This window comes from Anthonomus grandis, chromosome 18 (assembly GCF_022605725.1).
Source record: "Anthonomus grandis grandis chromosome 18, icAntGran1.3, whole genome shotgun sequence".
Lineage (NCBI taxonomy): Eukaryota > Metazoa > Arthropoda > Insecta > Coleoptera > Curculionidae > Anthonomus > Anthonomus grandis.
Window position 1 is genome coordinate 2,944,495 of NC_065563.1, and position 26,798 is coordinate 2,971,292.

A 26,798-nucleotide genomic window follows, 5' to 3' on the forward strand; every position below is an offset into this window, starting at 1 on the left:
TGATTTTAAACTAAAATAGGGCAATAACATGCAGTTAACTTATGAAGTTTTATTTTTAAAATCACAACTTTTACATACAAAGTTGTCATGATATATCTCGTGTTTCATTAAACATTTATAATGATAATTTCTGGTGCAAGTTGAACATTTTACACCAAAATTAATGATACTAATATTGTACGTACATATAAAGCATAATCCATTTTTTGTTATGGTATTTTCACTGAAAATGGACTCGTTCAATTTTACAGTGCCTTCTTGTTCTTTACTTTCACTCTCAAATAAATTTCTGACATGGGTTTCTTTCTTTTTTGCAACCTGTATATTATTTATTTGAGAGCTTGGACCCGCTTCTGAAAAAATGTTTGAGTAATTAGACATATTTAATTTTTTTACACCTTTGTCCTTTTCTTTTGTTATATTATTTTTTGCTTGTAGTTTTTTCACTCTTTTTTGCTTGTTTTCCTCTTTTTTTAAATCATTTTCTTTCTTCTTTTTTTCCTTTTCCAATGCATTTTCTTCTCTTTTTAATTTATTTTCTTCTTTTTTCTTTTTCTTTTCAATTTTTATTTCTTCCTTTTCTTGAAGACTTTTTTTATAGTCAGAGGAAATTAAAACAAATGATGTTCTTGTAGATGTCCTCTTTCCGCTTCTTTCAGGTGTTTTAGGCTTTTCTAAGTAGTGTGCTATATTTAATTCGTTCGGCACATTATCATCACTTTTATGTGTTTCAAGCACGGAGTCATTTGCACTTTTTAATATGATATTTTGAGATATAATCAATTTTGGTTTCTTCTTTTCAGGTGTGTAAACATCTTCGTTCGAGATTTTAGATTCTGTTTTTTAGGACTTTTAATTTTAATATTTTCCAAATTTGTCGATTGTCCATCTTCATCATGATCATCATATTTGTCTTCTAATATTTCATCACTTTCAGAAAATTCATTATTATCCATCCGAGCAATTTCAAAAACTACAGGCATGCTAAAGGTGGGTCCAGACTACTCGTGCTCGCGCGCGCACTCCGGCTTTTACTTGTACTTTTTGAACTTGATCTACTTGTGCCACCATTTACTTGGACCGTCCACATAGACTTATTTATTTGCTAAATTGCTTGTACTCCGGCTGTTCCAATGAGCGACGACGAGCTTGTGGCGGCTAGTGCGGCTTTTAGTGTAATTTATTGTTTATTAAATAAACAAAAAACAAAAATGAGAAAGAAGAGACGGTGGTGGGTTACGTCGTTATTTAAAAGTCGAAGCAAATGCAGTGGAAGCAATTTACTTAGCGACCTTAATATTGAAAACCTCCACTTTCATACATTCTGTAGAATGTCGCCTACTAATTTTGAGGAAATCATAATTTTAATCGGCGCAAAAATTATGAAGAAAAACACAACATTTCGAAAAGCAATTCCTGTAAAAGAACGATTAGCTGTAACACTAAAATATTTAGCATCGGGTGATTCGTACACTAGCTTAAGCTTTTTGTTTAAGTTTTCCAAGCAGTCAATTTCGCTGATTGTGCCAGAGGTATGCAGTGCTTTATGTGAAGTTTTTCAAGATTTTATAAAGGTAGGTAAACAATAATTCGTTCAAAACTTTATTAATAATAATTCACAAATTTTAATATTGATTAGTGTTGAGAGTGTTAATCCATGGCGTTAATGAATAGTTGTTATCGTTGGTTTGTTCAGGCTGAGAGGTTGTAGGTGTAGGTGTTAGTTGTGACGGTTATAATAGTGGTTGATGTTCCGTGTTTATTGCATGAGGCGAGGGAAAAGGACTTTGAACCGTAGAAGCTGATTCAGTGGTTGAAGGGGAAGCCGTACTCCAGTACGCCTGTAGTGTTTGGGCCCTATAATTTCCTAGATTGGGTCTTTGCATAGGGTATTCCCCTAACTCTGCCTTAAACAGGATGTCATTAAAACCTTTCTGGACGTAAACAGCTGTTCGTTTATCCAATGATCTTAACTTACGAGCGATGAATTCACCATATGCGTCATACTCATCTCTCTCTTTATTGTTTATCTTCTTTAATATTTCAAACGATTCTTTTATTCGTGGATCTTTATTACTACGTATTCTTTTGCGTCCAGTGATTTGCCTAGTTTGGGCCAAACTATTTTCTTGTGGTGCAGTCTCTTCAATAGTGTTGTTATTAGGTGCTTCTTGTGTATGTCCTTCTTCACTTTCTACTTCTTCCTCTTCTAGGTTTTGTGTAAAGTTTCCTAAAAAATTGACTTATTAAATTAATAAAATCTGTCCAAGAAAATCTACAATATTTAAATATTATTAATAAATGTTTCTTTTTTTCAGATGCCTCAAACAGAGAATGAGTGGCTTCAAGTAGCAGCTCAATATGAAAGACTATGGAACTTCCCACATTGCATGGGGGCAATGGATGGCAAACACGTTGTTCTTCAGTGTCCAGTAAATACAGGCAGTGACTATTTTAATTACAAAGGAACTTTTAGTATTGTTCTTTTTGCTGTTGTTGATGCTGATTATTGTTTTCTCTACGCTGACGTGGGCTGTCAAGGTCGAATATCAGACGGCGGTGTTTTTCGCAATACAACCTTTTACAAAAAACTGGAGGATGGCTCTTTAAATCTTCCAAGTAGTAGAAAACTTCCTGGTAGGGAAATGTTGGTCCCGTATGTTTTTGTTGCGGATGATGCATTTCCGTTGCATAATAATATAATGAAACCATACTTAGGACAGCAAGAAAAGGGATCAAGCAAAAGGGTTTTTAATTACAGGATGAGTAGAGCCAGACGAATAGTAGAGAATGTTTTTGGTATAGTCTCAGCAGTATTTCGGGTTCTTAGGAAACCCTTACTTTTGGAGCCCCAAAAAGCTCAAGTAATTGTTATGGCTTGTGTTTATTTACACAATTATTTAAGACATAATGCAAGGAATACATATACACCAACCTTAACATTTGACTGTGAGCAAAATGGAGAAATTGTTCCAGGAAATTGGAGAAATGAACCAGAGCCGAACTCTACATTCCGGGCTTTAAGAAACATACCTCGTAAATCTTCTCAGAATTCCCAAAGCATAAGAAATGAATTTGCAGATTATTTCGTCAATCAAGGAAAAGTACCATGGCAAGATAATTATCAATAAATTAAAAATAATTTTGTCAGAATTTTTTTAAAGTGTAATTACAATTTTTTCTTAAAAGATTTTTAATTTTTTTAATCGGTGTTTAAATGAGGATAATATTTTGAAGAGCAGTTTATTTAAATGGCACTTATAATTAGATAAAAAATATAGGTACGTACCTCTGTATTTATTGTTTCCTTGGGTTGATATTTCGTGTGCAAGAAATGAAAATGTTTAAAGGCAAACCAAGGAGAATATAATTCATCTGTGCCCATTCCAGATCTGTTATTTTGTGCAACTTTTTGCCTAGCTTTTCTGTATGTTGCCAGTAGTGACGTAATTTTGCGTTTTATCTCCTGTACATCTAAATTTAATTCTTGTCATATTTCTTTCCAAGCATCGTTCTTTTTATTATTAATTTTGTAAAATTTATTTGTACTGTCCCACAAAACTACATGCTTTTCGTATAATTTAATTAAATCAATAACGCGATCGTTGTCCACTCCATTTTGATAAAAATTAAATGTTTAAAATACGTTTGACCTTAAACAACACAACACAAGTCACAAGTATACGAAATTCGAAAAATTTCCGTCCAATAAACTTACAAGTCCGTGCGAGCTTCCTTTGATGTACCGACACCGGTCGGAACCTCACGAGTAACGTACTTGCCTGGCTTGCGCTGCTCCCACTCCGACTTGTCGCCACGTCCACATATAGGCAAGTCGCAAGTAAAAGCCGGAGTACGAGTACGAGCACGAGTAGTCTGGACCCACCTTAAGAAAAACATTCGCACTTCATAATTTAAATCGTTGTTGCCAAATTGCCTACAAAATGTAGAAATAATTTTGCTAAATTGTCTATTACTCCCGAATTGGCTACTTTTTCAGGACTTATTATAGGCCCACACACACTTTTTTCTCACTGCTTTTTGCAGTTTCTATCTTTAGTTCACTAGACACCTTATTCTTTAAAATATATTTTAAAGAGAGTATCTTAAAAATTTTTGGTCTGGTTTAGAGTTAAGCCAATTATTAAATACACATTTAAGTCAGTATACTGTGTCAGATAGGTAAAATAATGGTCTCTGATTATCTATGGGAAGAGGATAAACAATGCTAAGTTGGTCTGCAGTTGACTCATGGCTTTCCCATTAATGGCATTATTATCACTTATAACACAAAAAACTATGTACCCAATCTCCTCTAAATTTTCAATAATTGTCTTAATAAAATTATGAAGTATGTCTGATGTAATTTTGGAGATGGGAGCTATGTGAACTACTTCCTTAAAGCTGGAACACACACTTGTAATCATAAAAGTAAATGCCGAGGAAGCTAGAGACTTATTATTGACTGATGTTGCAGTGATATTACCGCCTTTATAGTCCATGTAAGGGTCAATATAAATTTCATCAAAAAGTAGTGTCACAATTCTCTCATGATCCTTTAGTAAACTAAACACATTTCGGGCATAAGTTAAAAACATTTTTTTTTCATCTATGTGGGGATCGGTCATGTGTTTGTTACAAATACCCATTATAGTTTGAGGATGTGGTATTAGGGATCCATAATCTCTTAAATACTTGTAAGCATGAGGACTAATAGTATAGATTATAGAAGTCAAAATTATTGTACTACTTGAATATCTGTACCTTTCCTTTCCAGTTGTAAAAAAAGCTAATTGTTCACAAATAAAATCTAAAGCATGCACTATTTTGTTGTCTTCAATGTTTTTAAAACTTTTTAGTATGTTTCACACAAAATCGAAAACACATTTCATTTTATTTATGTCATTTGATGGTTTGACATCTCACATGGTTGATGGTTGATCGAGAATAGTATTGCCAAGGGTATTGGTAGCAGTATTTGGATTTAAGTCACAGTCGGGGTTGTCATTATTGGTAACATTTTCCTCCAAAGACAGGGTAATAATAGTAAGGTCTATTGCTTCAAGTATTGCATATAAATCATCTAAACTATGGGAAGTATATGGAGTTTTAAATTTTGATGTTAAAACACAAACTGGCTCGCTATATAAAAAAGTTTCAATATTTAAATTAAAATTAAAAACCATTGCCCAATTAATGCATGGACCAGGTGTGTATTCAATTTTAAAAATTGTTAGCTTTTTGCTGTCTTGAGACTCACTGTGAGCAGTAAACCAATCTTTCGGTAGTTTAAAAGCAGAAAATTTTTCAAAAAACTCTTCAAAACTGTCAAAATTATTTTGTTTCTCATGCTCGCCAAAGTCAATTTTGCTTCAAGGGCTTTTGTTAAATTCAACTTGTCAATATTTTTAAACCTTTCATCTTTACTTGGCCGTATTTTTATGGTTTTTGACAAATAACTAGGGCAATTAAAAAAAATAGATGGTGTACAGTCTTCTTTTAGCCGTGGTTTTAGTAATTCTATTGTAAAAATTTTACCTGTGTTGGAATCTTGAACTTGAGTACTCTTTATTATACTACCTTCAGGAAAATGAGCTTCACATAGTTTGGTGTTGTTGGTGGGCTCAAAGTCATCTCTGTGTATGGCTTTTACCCATTTTCGCCTTAGATTTATATCCGGAGGAAAACCGAAGACATGCACTTTAGGTCCGTTACAACCAGGAACACAACACTTTTGAAGCATATTCACACTCTGGTATTAACTAAAGACCGAACTAAGAGAAAAACATTAAATTAAACACGAACTAAAGTTTTAAAGTCTGATATAAACAAATAAAACCGTGGCGCCGCCGGAGAACCGGTTTTTCCGAGGATTTTTCTAGTCCGAAAATACGATTTTGCGATTTAAAAGTACGCGAAGAGTTTACATAAATATAACATACACGTTTCGCGGAAATAAACAGTTCCGATTTTAGAAAAAAACACAAAAATGAGCTAATGTTTACTGCGGATCTCGTCAGAAATACCGGCAACCACAGAACATAAATATAAACAACCTAACCTCTCGTTTCATCAGGTGCCACAACTAGTGTATGCGCCGTTGTCAGATTTATATAGAAAGAACTCCTATTGGCAAGTAACAAGGCTATAAATGATAAAAATGCAAGTTTAAATTATAAAAAGAGAAATAAAAATGCACTCTTTTTTTTAACTAAATTGTAAACTAAGAGCAGTTAAAGATATAGATTTAATTATTTTAAGATAGTAATAGAGCATTCTAACGTTTACGGCAATCTACAAAGTCTGGCAGCGTTGCAGGCAGCCTTCCGTGGACGAACAACGGCACCGTCAACAGCTGAATTCACCCGAAAATCAACCCGAAGTGCCCAAACGCGTGAGGTCACGAGCAAAATTTTTTGGAGCGCTTTATCCTTTTGTAGAGGTGTTATTGGTCAGGGCCCTTGAGAATGAAGAACTTAAAAAGGAGTTTTTATTAAAATGGAGGGAAAATCGACCCTGGCGAGGCGTCTTTTCCTAAAAAACGCGCAAAAACAAAACAGCCCACTCTCTCTCTATTCTACGTTAAACACATCCCAACAATAAACACCTAAAATCAAACCATTTACAAATATAAACGCATTGTTCACCCAAACCGATCAAAAACCAACCGATCTACTCTCGCTTTTGGGGGCGTGTCATCTACGCCGCCAATTGACCAATCGCAAAAATACCTAAACCTATAAATATAACCACCGAACATAAACTAGAATAGAAGGATCACTCTAAGCGCCGCCCAAAATATTGCCTTTCTCACTCGCTTTCTGATGCTACTCTTTTTTGCTGCCCGGTGGCGACTGCGTTATACGGGGGCGTCTTCAATATTAGAACTATAATAGCGTTGTGCGGAAATTTTGTACAATAAAAATGCCGGCGATATGTTGCGTAGATGGCTGCAGGAGTAAAAGGGGATATACATTTTTTTTTAAATAAAAATGGATTAGTTTACAGAAAAAAATACACGCTTTTCTTCGGTATTTCTTAAATATCTCGGAAAATTGAGATCCTACAAAAAAATCTAATAAACAAAAGTTGGTTTAAAAACAAAAGATTGGCTTTTGCTTGATTTGTCTAGGTGCTATAGGCGCTAAGATACAACTGTGTGAACATAACCCCTTCTTTTAGATAACAAAATATAATGACGTAAAATAATAACGTGAAATAATTTAAAAAAAAACGTTTTTTAGACAAATATCTAGCACATTTTTTCAAGTATGTACTATCAAAAACTCTAAAAATAAACTTGATTGTAAGTCATTAGCATAAAAATTAAAAAAGTTAGGAATAAAATAGAAATAATTGCAGTTTTAAAAAAAATTATCATAAAAAATTATGTATTTATTTCAAAAATTAAAGCGTAGCCTTCTACAATGGACTATATATAGGTACCAATAATATGTTCAAAAAGTGTCAGCGATTTAGAGTACATATTTTTTTTAAATCGTGATTTTAATCTAAAAAAATGCAAAGTTTTTGGTAATATTCTGTTATTAGTGGTGGTTTTTAATAGTGAAAGCTATCCGATTTATTATTAGTTGCATTGCAATCATTTGAATGATATAAATTTTAGACACTTATACCGTCTAACCATACTTAAAACTGCATTTTTTTCGTCATTAAGGGTGAATTTTAAGGGTTTAAGTTTCAAAATATTGATGTGTACTATAATCCCCAATGTAAAACTATATTTATTTTGCATATTTATATGAATTCTAGGTTGTAAAACACCTATTTTCGTTTTATTTGAATTTTAGTGGTTTGTTCTTTCATCCTCTATTTAAAAAGCAAATAATTAGGCATTTAATAAGTTTTTTTTATTTAACTGCCTTTTTATATTTCACTGTTACCGAGTTCCATATGCTGAGTGTTGTTATCACATTATTAAGTAAATTTTATTAAATATTTAAAAAATGGGTATATTAACGAAGTTATTATTAATTAAGTGTATGTAATATTAGGTAGGTAGTTTCTTGGTCAGTTAAGAAAAGAGCATGAAAGGAACGTAAAGCTAAGATTTAATTGTGTACATTCTAATAAACTTAATTTTAAAGCTATCTACCAAGTGTTTTTCTTACAGTTATTTGTTCAAAAGAGATACTTAATAATATTCTTTCAATTTCATTTTAACAATAATACAAAGTGCCTTTAATTTCAAAAAATTCCATATTATTACACGCCGCGATGTACGAAAATATTCCTTATTAAAAATGTTTCAAACACCCCCCGTATAGTAAAGGATTGCCGTCGAAACTAAATAATGATTTACGACCGCGTAAAAAAAGTCGGCACTGTTTAGAAGTCCCTACTTCAAACGGCCGCAAGAGAGTGAACCTACTGTCTTGTTCTTTATACTGTGATATAACCCACCTTTCCACGTCCCGGCCAGTCGATTCCATGCTCCGAGCCGCGTCAGCCAAAGCACTCCGATGCGACCAAAAGAAAAAAAGATAGGCGCCTAAATCCAACAAGCGAACAAGTCAGAAACCCGGCAAGAGCCATCGTCGCTAGCCCGGAAGAAATCAGTGCTAGACTTGGGAATTTTAGTTCATTTTTGTGATTTCCATCTCGCTCAGGAAAGTGAATAGTACAAAAGTTTAGTTCATTTAGATCACTGATCGCCGGTGCCAGTGGTAGTAACTACTATCAAGTAGTAGTTCACATTCATAAATTATTTCTTAATGCAAAATAAAAAAATACCTACTTTTGTCGATATTCCGCAATAAAGATAAAGTTGAATTTCAGGCGAAGCGGCAAAAGACAGTATCAATCGGATATAAATTTTTAAAAATATGTATTATGTAAACAAGATGAGAACAATTTATTCTTTGTATTGTAATAGCAAACTAACAAAGGCAATTATAATATTTCAAAATACATATAGGTATACACACACACACACACACAGTACACACTCACACACCCTAACAAGGTCACTTTTCAGTTTTCAATACACTAAGTTCGGAAGGACGGAAGGTCGCGATTAGCGGTTACGGGTTACGGTCACTTAATCAGTTTAATCTAAATCGCTCAATATGAGTTATGAGTAAATATTATTTTAAGTATTTTACAGTCTGTCGAACGTTGTTTTGTTTTGTTGCATTCCTTCCCCCTCTCTCTCTCTCTCTCTGTTTGCATTGTTTGGTGTTGATTTACAGTACAATAACAATAAACAATTTACATTTTACAATAGTACAACAGTCCCAGCACAGTCTAACAATTGAAATCTATATACTTTGGTCCCAGATTACAAGTGAAGTGGGAAGTGGGTTAGTAGTCTTCGAGTTTGTAAAATTAGGAGTGATAACCATGCTTTTTAATGTTGTTATGTTGTTAGTCATTTTTAATCTTGACGATGTGTATGTGGTTGAGGCGATAGACTACCGTGCACAGAGAATGTTGGTGTTCAAGATCTGAATTTGGCGCGTACAATTTTGGAAAATCACATACCTCAAGGATATCGCTTACAGGATTTATATCCAGTTACGCAGACGGGAAGAAACCCTCATCGCTGGATAGGGGTTTATCAACGAATCGATAATGTGTACAGATAGGATTGTGCTTATCTTACCGACGTGCGAGCTTGTTTCAAACAAACGTGCCCACCTGGTTGTGAAATATCACAGGTACTTGTCTGTCTCTCAAACCCCAAATAGGCAATTTATTGAAGTGCAAATGTTGGTCAACTGCCGCTGCACAAAAATTGTCCATCGTCGTCGACGAAGATTTTTCACATCGGGGTTCCAGAATGGCTGCATAGAAACGAACAAAACTAAACACTTTCAGCATGAAAAACAATGCTCTATCTTAAAGCGGGAAATCTTATGCTGATAATTGCAACTATGTAGTATGTACCTATATGTAATTTAGATTTTAAGTTCTTTAAAAAAAAACAAAAATATTTCTCATATTATTATTTATAAATATTATTACATAGATTATTATTATTAAATAGCTTTAGTCAACAGAAGGTCGATCCTTATGAAATTGGATATGTGTAATAGACCCGAATGTTGGTGCGGTGTCATAAATAGGTATTATCTTAATGGTTTGTTTAGGTTAAGAAATATGGCCTGGTATTGAGCTTTGGAATGTGTGTAGTTTGGATTTTTAGAGTTAGTTAAAGATAAGATTGTCTGAAAAACTGTATACAAATATATCATATATTATGGTTATAGAATTAAATGGAATATGAGGAGACAGAATAATTAAATAACTATTGGAGTATGGAATTTAATAAACTATTGTAAACGATGTTATTTTAGCGATCGAAATAAAAAACCAACGACATCAACTGTGAAAACGTTTATTTCTATTATTTCGCCTTCGACATTTACTTACACTATATCGAAAGATATATGAACATGTATAAATATGTTCATATATCTTAAAATCCGAAAAGCAAAAGATACAAAAACTTAAAATAACAGTATAAACAAAGTAAAATGATCCTAAAGTAAAATAAACTAAGCAAATTCTAGCAAATGCCTACTAAGAAAGTTAGACATAAATTAATTATTTCTTTCTTTCTTCTGAATAAATATATATGTTAAAACAGTAATATCAAAATAAAAGAATTATAAATTAGCATTTAGAAACAATATTTTGCTCACATTTTGGCTTTTCAAAAGAGTACGTTTCTCACTTAATACTAATCCTGCCTTAGAAAATGTTCGTTCGCACGGAACCGATGTTGCTTGTATGCATAGCCTTTTTTTCATATAATAAAACAATTTAGGATAGACATATTTACGCGATTCCCACCAAGAAAAAAGATCTTCATTCCTACTGACAAGTGGATCGCTTAAATATCTGTCGAGTTCTATAATACCTGATGCAGTAGTGTTTGTTTCTTGCAAAACCCTGCCTGCATTTTCATCAAAATGGGACCATAAAGTTGATTTAACAGATGTACATTCTGGTTCTGTCTCGATACCCTTTGTTGTAACTTGTTCGTCATGGTGTGCTGGAGCGAGTCTTTTTCGCAAATTTGCAACTGCTGTAGTATACTTGTTTTGATCTTTAAATCCGAATTTTTTAAATCGTGGATCTAAAATAGTTGATTCAGTGAGAATCTCAACAGATTCAACGTCTTTGAACCGGCGGTAAAACTCATTTAACATTTCTTTTATTACTGACTTTACTTCATTTTCTAAATGTTCTTTATTTTCATATAATATTAAGTGTTAATATATTGCACGCACAAAAATTAAGATTTTCGATATCGTAACATTTTTTCCGCACTGATTTCTGTGGTTATATCTTTATATATTTGCAAAATTTCTACCAAATTGTTTAGTATTGACCATTCTGTAGCAGATATAACATTCAAACTTGGACATTCTAATGCTAAAGTCGATATGACTGCCTCTTTTATTTTACAAATTCGTTCAATCATATCTAAAGTAGAGTTCCACCTTGTTTGCACATCTTGTTTTAATTTTAATTCCGGTAATCCCATCTGAGCTTGTGTTTTTTTAAGTTTTACTAAGGCTGACGAACTTCTTCTAAAATATGCTACGATAGCTTTTACTTTGTCTAAAAGTGTAGTTACCCCCTTAAGGCTGTTTTGGACTAACAAATTAATCGTATAAGCGAAACACCCTCGCGATTTCCATCCACCGATGCGCACAGCAGAAAGAATATTTGCGGCATTGTCACTGACAATACAAACAACTTTCTTTTCTATGTTCCAGGCTTCAAATTTTTGTCTCAAAAGCACTGCAAGGTTTGTACCTGTATGTTTTTCTTCATAAGGAAAACAATCCAGGAGATAAGAATTAATCTTTAGTTCACTGTGTTCCTCACTTACGAGGTGTATCGTGAGTGCAACAAAACTTTCGTGATTGATGGATGTCCAACTGTCAGTTGTTATACAAACAAAATCTGCCTGGTCTATTTTTTTTAAATTTTTTTCCATTACAAGCTGGTAGGATTGATCTAACAAACTCTCACTTACGGTTTTTCGGCAGGGCAATTTATAACTAGGACACAATTTTTCACATAATTTTTGAAAATGTGGCTCTTCTACAACTCTAAATGAATGATACCCTTGTACAATCCATTGCAGAACCTGCTGGTCAATCTCTTTATTTTTAGCGACAGAAAGACGTTTGAGATTGCGAAATTTGTAATGTCACTCTGGATTATTTTTTTTCTCTTTGACGAAGGTACAAAATTATCTATGTTATCTTTATCAGAACTTTGGCCAGTACTAGATGTACTTGGCCTAGGTAATTCCGAACAATCACCTTTTTCATCAGCTGATAGTAATAAATTTCCGGTTCTTTTTATAGGAGTAAGAGAATGTTTCAATTTCATGTGTCTATTTAAATTTCTTATAGATCCGTTCTTTGTAGATAATATTTGCTCACAGTATAAACATTTTGCACTATCCTTCCCACTTATTTCTACAAAATGGAACCAAATATCGCTCCTTCTCGGCGCCATCCTCAGTTTATTAATATTAGCATAAATTTTATTTAAAAAATAATGTTTTTGCACTGAACTTTTTGTTACTGTTACGACAATAATAAATAATTACATGAACTTAAAAAATTTAATCAATGATTGACAAGTCGTACAGAATGAAAACAGTACCAGACCGACTAAAACACCGACTAAAACAAAATCAAATCGCCATTCGCCAGACATAAGTATATTTTCATGTTTATATTTCAAACGTTCGATCACCGCTTTCAGCTCTGCGGCTCATATTTCGCTTCTCTTTCATTACATTAGATATCAGAATCGATCTCCGTCAGGCGATCCCGCAAACGGCGCAAACGATCGGGTTCACTGAAATAAAGTTTAGTTCGCATGTGAACTAATCTTTTTGCGTATACTGTTTCGATCATTTAGTTCACTGAAGTGATTCGATCATTTGAACTAGTTCGCTCATGAACTACACAACCCAGATGATCTCTGAAAAGAGTCGGACAGGACGACTTAAACGGAACCTGTGTAAAACAGTTAGTAATGTGGTAAATCTGGTCAGATTGATGAATAAATGTTTTGTTATTAGGTTGATATGACATAAAATAGAAAATGACCTAATTGTTGGGAATTTAAAAGTAGTTTAACAAATTATTTGGTAAATATCTATGAAATATGATTTATCAAATAGCTATGGAGAAAAATATATTCAAGAAGAGGAAGTTTGATTGTGACTGGTTATTTTTTGAGGGCGAAAAAAAAAATAGGATGGCCAAATATTACGTGCTTTTAATCTAAGGACAAAAATATATATTTATATAATCAAAGAGTCAGTTATTTCTTTGACAAGTAATAATTAATAATATGCAGCGCTGAAGGATATAGCGATAGCCGAGAACTCTTAGTTACTCTAGTTGTAGCTCGATCTCGAAAGATGATACATGCTTCTAAAAAACAAAAACAGTTCTGCATGAACTCGTGGCGGATAAAGATAGCGATTTAACGGTTAAGCTTCTTTGAACGTACATCGCGATGTTGAAGTCGATTTTAAAAGTTTTGAGAGTACTATTCGGTACCATGACGAATCAAAAGAGCTAGACGACGTTGTGTAATATTTTCGTTTAACTGCGTCGTATAAGCAGATATAATTTTCGGAAAGATTACAAAAAATATAAAAAAGAAAACTACAATCATTGATATCAACGACTACTTTGATATATGAGGACCCTTTTTTTTAACTCGATAAGTTCTTTTTTACCGAAAATGAGGTGTATCGATTCCCGATGGAAATTTAATGCACGATTAATTGCTGGCGCCAGATACACCAAAGCTAGATAAATGCAAAAATTATAGTATAGACAATACCTTGCGTTTTTTTGAAATTCGATAACTGCATGCTCTCCTTGAAAACTCGATAAGTAACTAACCAAATTTTATTAAAAAATCCTGTTTGTTATTTTGGTTGAGTTTTAAATAAAATATAGATCGGCGTTTGTCTTCGCCATGTGCTTTTGTTTTTTTGCATTTCTAAGAAAAATCATGATCAAGCTCGACAAAAAATTACGCGCTATAATAAAGTGAGGTTAAGTTATGCTGACAATGCCTGTAATCAATTCGAGAACAAGGCGAAAGGTGTAGTTTCTAAGGCGTGAGAACTATTAAGAAATGAAATACTTGGTAAGTACAACATAATAATACCTGAAATTGGCTGCAGTAAGTATTATTCATCCTTTTTTACTTTGTGATTCTAGGACTTCACGTAAAAATAGGCTGTCTGGCATTTCAAAAAAAAATTCTTAAAGGTAAATCGTTGGTGGTGTCAAATCAAAAACAAATTGATCAAGATATTACCAAAACCATAGAGGACAACATAGGCAGCTACAAATGTAGCGAGAGAGTCACTACTTACGTGCAAAATGTCGAAGAGGCTACCTAACACCAGAATTAAATGTACGAAAATGTAATCTAGATTTTGTAGTTCTATGACTTTTAAATGTTCACTAGCTAAGTACAAGAAAATTTTCTATACACATTTTAACCTTGGTTTTGGTAATCCCCACTCAGAAACAAGTTTAATATGTAAGTTTTTGGTAAAAATTAAAAAAAAAAATTTGGAGAAAATAAGTGAATTTATTACCAGCATTTTTCAAACAATTGAATTCTCTTAAGGAAAACACATTTAAAATTATTTTTGATTGCCAACAAAACCAGCCTTTGCCAAAAATGTTTGTTAGCGAAATTTTTTATTCGAAACAAGTTTGGCTTTATATTATGGGCATTGTGCATCATCAGGGTAAAAAGCAAAAAAAACGGAACATCAGTTTCTACGTTTGGTTGGAGACACAGGCAGGTTGGGGATATAACAAAATAGCTTCGGGTTGTTACATTATATTAGCAAGATAGATGTTAAATAGACCGGACTATAATATTTAAGATTTGGCCTATTTTTAAACCGAAAACGTTTACGTTGCGTCTCGCCGCTTCCTGGTAATGTTTTTGTTCGGTATCTTTATTTTCTTGCATGTTAGTTCTTTTAAGTCGGTCCAACTGTAAACTTGCCGCTAATAAATATTTTCTTTTACTGATCATCGGGTTTTTATTGAACAGGTTATGGGCCCAGGCACGTTTTAATTTTTGAGTTCAAGGGCAACCTATTGCTCGGTAGGTTTTCGGGTCGCGTTTGAGTCGTGGCTTATGTTACAGATTTTATTGTTTTTACGTTCTAGTCGTATATAAACAAACAATAAAAATACAGTGATGGCGGTAAAATTAGATTGTGGAAATATTCCGAAATTTGCTGGGTCAAATTTCCAACTGTGGAAGTTTAGCATTCGGATTGTGTTGAAAGCTGAGAATATACTCTCCATTGTCGATGGTTCGACACCTGAGCCATCTGAGACGACGACTGTAGAGTGGAAAACCTGGGATAAAGGTAATTCGAAGGCCCAAGTTATTTTATTGTCCACAATAGCACAAGATCAGATCCAGCATTTGATAAACTGCGAAAATGCAGCACAAATGTGGACAAGGTTAATGTCCATTCATGAGCAGAAAACCGAAATTTCAAGAGAACTCCTATGGCAGAAGTTTTATGAATATAGGATGTCTGACAATGCAAAAATTGCCGATCACATTTCTTCGATTGAATTGCTTGTACGACAGCTTAAGGATGTAAAAGAAGAAATTAGTTCCAGTGCAATATGCTCCAAGGTAATCAATAGTTTACCCTCGAAGTATAATGCATTCCGTACTGCATGGGATTCAGTTAGCAGTGATCAGCAAACTTTTGAAAATCTAGCTGCCAGGTTGCTGAAAGAAGAGACCAGAATGTCGAGTGAGGATTCAGAAGTGTCCCGCCTTGCTTGTCAGGTAGAGGCTCTACAAGCTAAACTAGAAGCTAACAAAAATAAGGTCAAGCCGAGTATTCGAGAGCTAAAGAAGAATACTAGCTGCAAGTATTGTAAACGCAAAGGTCACTGGGTTAGAGAATGTAGAAAGAGAATACAGGACTTGAAAAATGAGCAAGGTAAGGTCTCAGGATCAGAAAGTGCTTCTACATCCAGTTCGGCCTATATATGTGATATAACATCTATGTATCTGTCAAGCAATGTCAAGAAAACTGAATGGATATGTGACTCTGGTGCGAGTCTACACATGACTGGAGAGAAAGGTTGGTTTGCAAAGTTAGAAGCATTGAACGAACCTATGTTTGTTCGAATAGCAAACAATAAGTTAATTTCTGCAGAAGGTAAAGGTGTTATACAAGTTCAGGCATGTGTTCAAGGTCAGTGGTATGATCGCACAATAAATAATGTCCTCTACATTCCAGAACTCCAAGTGTAATTTGGCTCACAAGACTTCGCTGAAGTTATGGCATGACCGCTTAGGACATATCAACCCTACTACTATAAAGAAAACAGCACCTTTGGTAAGCAGTCCAGAAAGTCTCATAGAAGTTTGGAGAAACGGAGATCAGAGAAACCGGGAGAGATGATTCACAATGATGTTTGTGGTCCTATAAACATTATGTCTCCGAGTGGATCAAAATTTCGTCTTGTTTAAGGATGATTTTAGTGGATATTCTATTGTTTATTTTCTTAAACATAAATCCGATGTTTTAAGCAAATTTAAAGAATTTAAATTGCTTGTAGAAAACCAGACTTGTAACAAGATTAAAATCTTAAGAAGTGACCAAGGTAAAGGTGAATATGTTAACAGTGGTTTTCAAGAATTTCTCAAAAATAATGGAATAATACACGAGTGCTCAGCCCCATACACCCCTCAACAAAATGGCCGAAGTGAGAGGCAGCTAAGGACCATTGTGGAAAGTGCCAGAAGTATGCTTATTAGCAAGAATGTGCCACAGGAATTATGGAGTGAGGCAGTGAATACAGCTGTGTATGTACTTAACAGAACAGCTTCAACTCAGGTACAAAACATGACTCCATATGAACAATGGTCTAGACGAAAGCCGGATTTAAAGCATATCAAAGTTTTTGGCAGTGTAGCTTACATGTTAATACCATCACAGTTTCGTAAAAAGTTTGACCCGAAATCGAGAAAGTTATTATTTGTGGGTTATGATGGATATTCTTCGAACTACAGGCTTTGGGATGCGGAGAAGAGACGAATTGAGGTAAGCTGCAATGTTAATTTTAATGAAATGGAGGGGATAGAGAAGAAAGAGGAAACTTTTTCATTAAAATTTGATACACTAGAAAATGAGGAATATGTAGGCCTAGAAGATCTTCAAGAAAGTGACAGTGATGAAAGCTTAGACATGTCACAAACCAGCACTTACCAAACATTGGATTCTGATGATGAAGTTTTTGAGTTGAATAGCTATACTCACTTTCATTGAGTCATACTGCATGATGGGCTGCAAATGACTATCCTTTAATTTATGTAAACTTCGGAACACATATGGATTTTTCTTATCAATATCATATGCGAAGCGGATATCTCCAAACCTTGCTTCCAACTGCTCCTTAGTATCACCTATTAATGAATTAATAAGAACATTATGTTTTCTAAAAAGGGAATATGTGCATTTCAGGAGGTGAGGTGGATCATACATTGCATAGATTTTCTCTTCTTCATAAAAAAAATAAGATTTTTCTATGAAAACTCCTAATTCCTTGTAGCATTTTACATTATGGACTCCCATGTCACAAATGTTAGCTACAACATCAACTTTGGCAATATTTTTAGCTGCACTCAGAACTTCAAATATATATTTTTTTAACATATCTGATTTGCAGCCATTGTTGTTAAAGTAGAATGCAACGGGTTGCTTCCACTTTTTGGAAGGTAAAAGTCCTACCAACATAAATACTAACGCCTTATTAGCTGGTAAATCACTATGTCCATCTTGGGAGTGGGCAAATCCAATTATTTGGTCATGTCCAGCATCATATTTAATATTTTCCTTTACGTCTATTTCGTCAAACATTAAAGTACATCTCTCTAAACCAGGAGGAAGATTATTGTCAATGTGCTAAAAAATGTGTTTATTAATACCAGCTTCAAAAGGGACTTTTCTTAATAATGTTAAGAGCGTTCTCTTGCTGGGAAGAGCTACAAAACAACGTAATAACTTGTAACATTTAGGACTTCTTTTAAATATTGAGAGTGCAAGGACTTTTTCATCTAATGTGTAACGCCTTCCTTTTGATTTTTTTTAAAAACATCTTATCTGAGAAATCATAAAATCTGCTGTTACAGAAGGCATATCCTTAAATACATTTCTAACTACTGTCGAATCAGCAAGATTTGATAATGATCTTATATCATGTCCTCTTTTCTTGCAGATCTTTTTGATTTTTCTTAGGTGATTTTCTTTTTGATAAATTATTTTCACCAATCTAAGTTTTCTAGGTGTTGAATTTTTTAAACTTAATGAGTCTACTTTCCTAAAAATTATTTTTTTTGCAAGGAGTTCCAGGAGTTAACTTGGCTACTGGCTTTGTTGCAGGTATTTCAGGTCTTTCAGATTGACGAATAAGACTTGAGGTGGAAGGTTGAAGGTGGGTTATTTCTTGCCTGGAACTTGTTTCCTCTACTTCTGCACAAAAAAGGAAATTTTATATTAGTTAAAATATTGCCACAATAGAGGAATAATTCATATAATAAAGAGCAATTACAAGCAATAAATATTAATCCCAACATACATTTTTTGTTTTTTCATTTATTTTAAAATTTTATATTACTTTTACTTTATCATTTTATTAACTTTTTTTAATGGTCAAAATTCACTTTTTTTATTGCGACAATCAAAAAAAAGTAAGCTTTCAAAGGTTGGAACATCCATTAAATTCATTACTTTAAAGGAATTTGGTGCAAAGGAAGAACTTGCCTCAGATGAAGAAAGTACTAATGTTCTTGAAGAAGTTTTGAAGAGAGGGAGCGAAACGGATTCTGACAGTTAGTTGCTGAAACATTTTGCTACAGATGAAGGAATTGATGAAAAATTAGGATGGCATCAGTTAATGCATAAATTTGTTTTACAAGGTGGAAAGAGAGAATATTCAGAGTTCTTCACCTATTGTTCAAATGTAATGAACATTCAACTTTGTAATGAGGCAGCTATAAAAACTACAGAGCAATCAAACTGCAGGGTATAATCTTCGTACGTACTATGGTATAATCTTCGATATGCCAGAATCACAGCATCAAAGTTGTATGATGCTGTACATTGTAAAAAGTGTGACGGAGTTTTCGTCAATCAAATTTTAGGTGTTTCAAAGATTAAACCTAATTCTGCAATGCTAAGAGGAAAAACTTTGGAAAAAGAAGTTGTAAAATATTTAAAAAAAGAACTTAAAACTAATTTCAAACATATTGGATTGCAATTAAACCCAAAATATCCAATTTTTGGTGCTTCTCCTGATGTACTCTGCAATGAATATTGTATGGAAGTCAAGTGTCCAAATTCAGAAAAATCTCTTTCAACATATTTAACGAAGGACAAAAAAATTACTGCTAAGTACAATGCCCAAGTGCAATTGCAAATGTTTTTATTCAATTAAAAAAAATGTTTATTTTGTATTGCAGATCCAGATTTTGAAAATAATTCTAAATTTCAATATGTATGGGTAGAATATGATAGCGAACACTTACAATTTTTATTAACAACTGCAGAACATTTTTGGAGGGATAATATTTTTAAACACCTTTATGATGAGTGCAACAAAATAAAAAAACAAAGTAAGATTGATATAATAATAGAATTTACCTTTTTAATTGTTGAATTTTCTGAGGTGGATGTTACAACAATGAAATTAAAACAATTCTTAATATATTTAAAATATGTATTTTTGGTATTTTCTAAACATATTATTATACAAGCACTTACTAATATCTGAGTTTCATTCAATTCAGCATCACTTTTCCCTTAATTCTAATACAAAAATAACCAACTCAAAAAATTATATTTTGATAATGGTACACAGTTCTATAGAATGTTTAGAAACATAATATGTACCTATAACTTTAATTTATGATATTCACTTTTCCTAAACCTGTATATGATTTAGAAGAACCTGTCACTACTATTTTAATGATTAGATCTGTATGTGGTAGTAATTTAATATCAATGCAAGCATGTGGAGCCAGAAATGAAAATTCCCTTATTCTTCGAATAACTCTCTCCACATGTATTCTTAAACTAGCTATACGTTTAGTCTCAAAAACCTCATCTTTTGAAGATTTAACAGTTCCTGAAACACTAGGGGGTATAACTAAAATACAATTTTTGGAAATAAGTAAATGTTGAATATGTTTAAATCCTCGATCTGCCATTATGGCCACATTTTCTGGTAATATATTTAAAAAGCCACTGTGTTCTACAATCACTGCATCAGATGCCCTTCCACCAAAGCCAGTAGAAATTAAATTTATTATACCATCAGGGGTACAAGCAATAAGATATTTCAGAGTATTGCACTTTTTATAATCTGACCATGTTAATGACTGTTTGATAGCATCAGATGGCTTTTCAATTTCTATTTCGAGACAATCAATAATACAGAACACAATACTATATCGCGCTCAGAAGGCTAGTGGTAAATTTGATTTAATTCACTGAAGGTGATATTTTACATTTTCGTAAAAATTTGCTAATAACAGGCAAGGATTTAGAAAACATTCGTGAGGCATGAACTTCAGTTGTACCAAAGTCAACTCCAAAGTCATCGCCTAAAATTGAAAATGAATGCCCAGTTCTTATTTTCTTTAATGTGAAAAATATATATTTACTTTCTAACCCACTATATTTTTCAAGTAATTGAATTACATAATATGCAAATTCTGGTAATCCCAAATAAAGATGTGGTCTGTTTTGTAATTTTTGCACGGTACATTTTAAAAATAATCTCTGAATGTCTACCTTTTGTTCACTTTCTAGTTCTTTTCTTTCACTGGATGACAACTGATATTCTTCAGAAAAGTCACTTACACTATATGAACTTTCTCCTTCACTACTCTTATCCACACTTGAATGCTCAGAAACACCTGAACATACACTAGCGCTACTAGCACATGCACAGAAAAAAGTGGCCCCCTTCAACCAAGAACTTTGTTGAACTTGATAGATATTCTTTTCTAACCAGTGTAATTTACTTGAACTAGAATCATTGAGCTTGCAAAAAGAAAATAGTTGATCTTGTCATTAGTCGACCATTCTCTTCATCTATTTAAAGCTTGGTGAAAGATCGAGTTTCTTAAGATTAGCCTCCAAATATAAGTATTTCCAGAGAAGAGCATTAAAATTAAATATAAGATCTGCGCGCTTGCATAAAAAATCAGCCGAAAATTTTGAAGTCCTCGGGTCTTGAAGTAAGACCTTTGTTTCTCAACAAACTTAATTCTCAGCGGACCAATGAGATCCATCATTAGCGCGTGGGGTGCATCCACCTGATCCTCCGCCGGCCGGTGTCACCATCAGGATCAGCCATTAGTTTAGTTTAGTATCAGTGGGTAGTATGTAATTTGTGCGATAGACGAGTGTCTCCCGGCGTCTGACCGTTATTTTTTATTACCGAGATACCGAGTTTCTGCCAAATAATGTCTGAATATAATAATCGTATATGTGAGTTATTAGAGATTTGGAATCTTGGCCATTTGAGGCCAATATTTGAAGGTAAGTTTATGTACTTCCTCACGTAATAGTGCTTTACAATATTTATATATTCATAAAGCAAATACACAATATAATTATATGGTACCTATTATGATGTATAATTATGGTTACAAAATGTACAGTAATTATTTTTAATACTTTTTACTTATCTTAAAATCACGATATCTTTTCATGCAATTTTTTAAGGCAATATTATTGCATATCAAAATGGCGTTCATTGGCATTATTTCTAAAAATGGCGTTCTTCTTCTTGCAGCAAACAGTGCGAAGGAGCTTTAAAGTATTATTATGTTTTTAAACCAATTAACAAAATACTCAAGTGGAAAATAAGTTGCTTGTATCAAAACTACAGAGTTTTTGTTTCAAGTATCCCGGTTTCTAAACAATAAAAAAATGTCCTTGTAAATAGTTTAGGTATTCTTGGCAGAAGTTTATTCTGTTAAATATAGGTTTTTTTACTTAATGTTTATCTATTAAATACTTATAAATTAATATGAAATTTGATTTAAAATAAGGATCCCCTTGCCATTGAAGATTTTAGAGGTCATGGCCGTCCCACTGAGAGGGCTGACATAATTTGATTGAAAACTAAGGGAAAAATGTTCTGAGAGTTCTTTAAATTATAAAAAGTAGTATTATGGTTTAATTTTTTATATGAGTAAAAGAATAATTAAAAAATGCTTTAAACAATTTTTTTTCAACACCATGAATTTTGAAGTTTGAAAGTCAATATGAGGAAGTACAATTGATTTTTAACAGTAAAAAATAAATTAGGGGAGAGATAGTGGTACATGTTTTAAATAATGTTTACATTTTTTATATTATTAATATATAAAATAAAATTATAAAAAAAATAAAATAGTATTCATTATTACTTATTATAATATAAAAAATGCCACTCTTATAGTAAATAATTACTGGTAAAGTTAAAAAGATTGAGCCTAAAACTATTTTTTACTTACATTAAAAAAAAATTATCATCATTATAAGTGAGCAATATTAATTATAGAACACTTACAAATTTATTTTAAAAATAGGATTGATTCTCATATATTATTGTCAAATGGCAAAACAAACTAAATAAGGTATATTAATAAATATTTTAAAATATTGATTTCAGAGCAAAACATTAAGGAACATATCCTTAATTTGTTAACGGATGAAGATATAGATAGACTCACCAACAACAACATAGGTTCCAAAATAAAGCTTAAGGTGGGAATTGCTGCACTTAGAAAAAAGGTATGTAAATAAGTTTATTTAAAAAAAAAATATGTTAATGGACTCAAAAGAAATTAAGGCCTAAAAAGCAATTTGGGTGTTAAATATAGGTAAACAGTTTTTTAGTTAAAAACTGTTTTTAACGTTTCTTCAAATAAAATGGGATTAAATATATTGTCAAACGAAGATAATTCATTAAAAAACATTTTAAATTTTATTTTATTAATATAAAAATCACTTAAAAATATTCGTTCGGTATACCAGGTCATTTACCACAAATTGTGTAAGTAACAATTTCCTGATTGCATGATGAAATAACCAAGTCATTTCCATCGTAAAAAGATTGCAAAAGTACTTTGTCGACAGAACGATGGTTTGGAAAAAACCGGAAATTCTCCTGACAAAGAAAATTAACACTAGGGTACGACGAACGAAATTTGGGAGAGTTACGACCGGGTCTCGGGCAAGAAGAGGTAACCGAAAGCAGTGCGGAAAAGCTTTGTGAAATGTTTGCTCCAAGAATAATAATAATGTAAGTACAACATTTTATCATATCGAAGAAGATCACAATTATTGTCACTTTATTAAGTTACGTAACATTACTTTCACTTTAATTATAGAATTCGCTACATATTTCCATGTACTTAAATTATTAATCCTGTTATGTCGGTCTTAGTTTATCTCTTGTCAAATTAGCTCTTTTATTTGGGTAAAGGTGATGTTACATGCATACGTCATCCGTCATCCGTCATACAAAATTTTATCGGATAGTTTTCCCTTCTGTTACATGGACGCGTCACTTTCGTATGATTGACAATATTGACATTGACATTTCACTGGTGGTGCTTGTTTACTGGTTACTGTTTGTTTATTTATTTTTGTTTTTACTTATCGTAATAATACCAAAAGCCTCTATAATTTTGTTATATTATGTTCTTTGTCCATTATTAAATCAAATATGGAAGAGAAAGAATGCAGCACATCTTCCCCAAAGATTCTGAGTCTGAAATTCAGCCGGTACAGGTAAGGTATTTATTATAACCTGTTAACCATTGTTTTTATGTCAATTCAAACTTAAATTAAATATTTGTATGTTTTTTACTTACAGAATGAAATACAAACCACTACAGTTGAAGAATTTTTGATCTGCTGTGTCCAGAATCGGCCAGCTCTGTGGGATTCCCGGTTACCATTGAAAGAAAGATCGAAGTCTATAAGGGACCAGTTATGGATGGAGATTTACGAGGAGTTTGGTAGCAATTCAGAGTTTTCTTTGGAATATTTAATGAAAAAATGGAGAACGCTACGGGACACTTATGTTAGGATTACAAATGAATATACACCAAGTGGTTCCGGAGCAAGCAAAAGAAGAAAATGGGAGCATCTTGATTCAATGTCGTTTTTGAGCGACACAATCAAATATAAAACTACTATTTCAAATATAGATCTCCCTACCACTTCAAGAAGTCAAAGTAGCAGCAGTACAACTCCACCATTACTATCTCCCACAAGTGAGCAACCAACCAGAACCCCAAGCACGCAACCATCCAGAACCCCAAAAGGTGACAAAGTTGAAGATGCAATTATTGGGGTGCTTAGCAAAATTAATTGTCCTCCCCCTCCGTCTGAGACTATCCCCAAAAACCCTTTAAATCCAATTTGTATTCGAATATCAGAACTCCTGGAGCATGTTCCACAACAAGAAAGGGTGTTGTTAGAAATTAAGTTACTTCAAGTAGCTTATGAAGGTGCACAGAATTATTTGTCCCCTAAATAGTTATAAGCAGTAATAGTTAATAGGCTTTAGCGAATGTTACACCACTGAAAGAGTAGAATGTGTGTACTACATTTTACAAAAATATGTATGTCCAGGATAAATAAAAGAACAAGTGATAATAATTATTACCATTATATAAAGTGCTGTTTAATAAAGATAAAGAATTTTATAATAGATTATTATTATTTTGCCCATTGAAATGGTACAGCTCCTTCATTGCAGAAGAATGTAGCTAATTTATTCCTCATTATATCTGCTGTCCGTCCATACATATTAGTACTAGTTCTTCTGATATTGGGAAGATTCGAGGTAGCATAGTTACGCCATTTCCCGTCAATTTGTTGCCCTTCAATATCTTCTCTATCCACAAGAGTCGGAGACACATATTTTTTCTCTGCACCAATTAAAAAGTTATGAAGACAAACAGTGGCCTTAACAATGCTACGAACAGTTTCTTCTTGTGCAATGATTGGTTTTCGATAAACTCTCCATTTTGCTGACAATATACCGAAAGCATTTTCTACAACCCTTCTTCCTCTAGACAACCTGTAAACACAATATTGTATGTTTAGAAATGCCAAATTAAAAAGCAAAATATGTTTACCTACCTATAATTAAAAATCCTTTTAATCTGAGGTAAAAATCGGCCTGGATATGGACGCATTAGACATGTGGATAAAGGAAAAGCTTCATCCCCACAAATGTAAAAATTAACTTCATCACCATTGTCAATTAATGCACATGGTGGAGGAAAATTTAGATTGTTTGTTGCAATTAATCTGCCCATATTACTATTTTTGAATATTCCTCCATCACTATGGCGACCCTCTGCTCCTATGTCAACCATTATAAATTTATAATTGGCATCACACAAAGCCATTAGTACAATACTGTGTGAACCTTTATAATTGTAGTATGTTGAGCCTGATTTTGGAGGTGCCTAAAATTTAATGCAATACTTTATACCTAGGTATTTAGGTATAGTCCAGTTCAAAGATATTTCATAATGGTCAGCCATCAAAACACCAGCATTCCACCTGCCAAACAATGTCATCCACCTGCTATTTACATTGTTTGACAAGTAAAATGCTGGTGTTTTGACGGGTGACAATTCTAATATATCGTTGCACTGGACTTTATACTATACATACAAGATTGAAAGAAAGGAAATCCATCTTTGTGAATTAAAAGTGTATGATCAGTATGACTGTAAAATGCTGTGCCTGTTTTTTAATATACTGTACTGATTTATATGAGCAAATTTCAAATTAATGTTACACTGAAAACATACTTGAATTATAACATGTTTCCCGTCTATGGCGCCCACACAATGTGGTAATTGCCATTTTTCGCTAAAGCCTTCTGCAATATTTCTCCAAGTATCTTCATCTGGTTTTGGTAACACTTTTTCGTGCAAACATTCCCAAATAGCATCACATGTTTCCCTTATAATTTGTGAAATAGTAGAATGAGCAATCCGAAAGGAAAATGAAATTGATGTCATACTGTCTCCAGTAGCAAGATACCTAAAAGTATGAGTTGCAAATGAACTTTGTAAAGTAATAAGGTTATCCATGTTTTTTTCCATCAATGGAACCAGCATTGAGCATGTCATCTTTATTTATAAAACTTAAATATAGGTGATACCGCTATTTATGCCAGCTATCAAAAGAAAAAAATACATGCCTGTTGACTAACTGAATTTGTCACCTTAAAGTAACTGCAAGTCGCTCGCCAGGTGATATTGGTTTTCGAACACAATAGTGCTTTTGTAATTTGTGTTCGATCATTCCTAACAGTAGACGAAATGTATCATTTGTCATCATAAGATAGTTCATATATTTTTCATTATCTGTTAATTTCATTTCTTCCAACAAATTCCAATAGTCTCCTTGCACTTTCCTATTTTTAAAGATGTCCCTGACCCAAAATCGCCTTTTTCTTTGCTGCTTGGCCCGGCGTTTTCTTCTAATAAGGATTAACGATAAAAGAAGAACTGTATTCACTTTGCGAATGTATTCTTGTCTAGAAGTTTGCATTTTAAAACACAACACCTGATACAAGGGAACTAATAGTAAGTAAGAATCCCACAGAACACCTGAACCGAAAAAGTAAACAGTGAAAAGTAGGGTTAAAAATGGAACGACAACGGATAAAAGTTAAATCGATTTT

General features: G+C 33.1%; 1 protein-coding gene across 1 annotated transcript; it reads right to left on the reverse strand.

The window, feature by feature from the left end:
- Positions 1-3,714: 3,714 nt before the first annotated feature.
- On the reverse strand, positions 3,715-26,295 carry LOC126747058 (uncharacterized). Its single transcript, XM_050455551.1, has 4 exons — positions 25,918-26,295; positions 25,235-25,566; positions 24,897-25,172; positions 3,715-3,886 (listed from the first exon to the last, which is right to left on the reverse strand). Exons 1-4 carry the CDS (start codon positions 26,239-26,241, stop codon positions 3,715-3,717), a joined length of 1,104 nt encoding a protein of 367 aa, XP_050311508.1. The 5' UTR covers positions 26,242-26,295.
- Positions 26,296-26,798: the final 503 nt, after the last annotated feature.

Coding starts and splice junctions, on each gene's coding strand:
- LOC126747058 (XM_050455551.1), bottom strand. CDS start 26,241: ATGACATGCTCAATGCTGGTTCCATTGATGGAAAAAAACATGGATAAC. Junction 25,567..25,917: donor GGAAACATGTTATAATTCAA/GTATGTTTTCAG, acceptor ATTAAATTTTAG/GCACCTCCAAAATCAGGCTC. Junction 3,887..24,896: donor AGAAGAACTAGTACTAATAT/GTATGGACGGAC, acceptor GTTTTTCTTAAG/GTGGGTCCAGACTACTCGTG.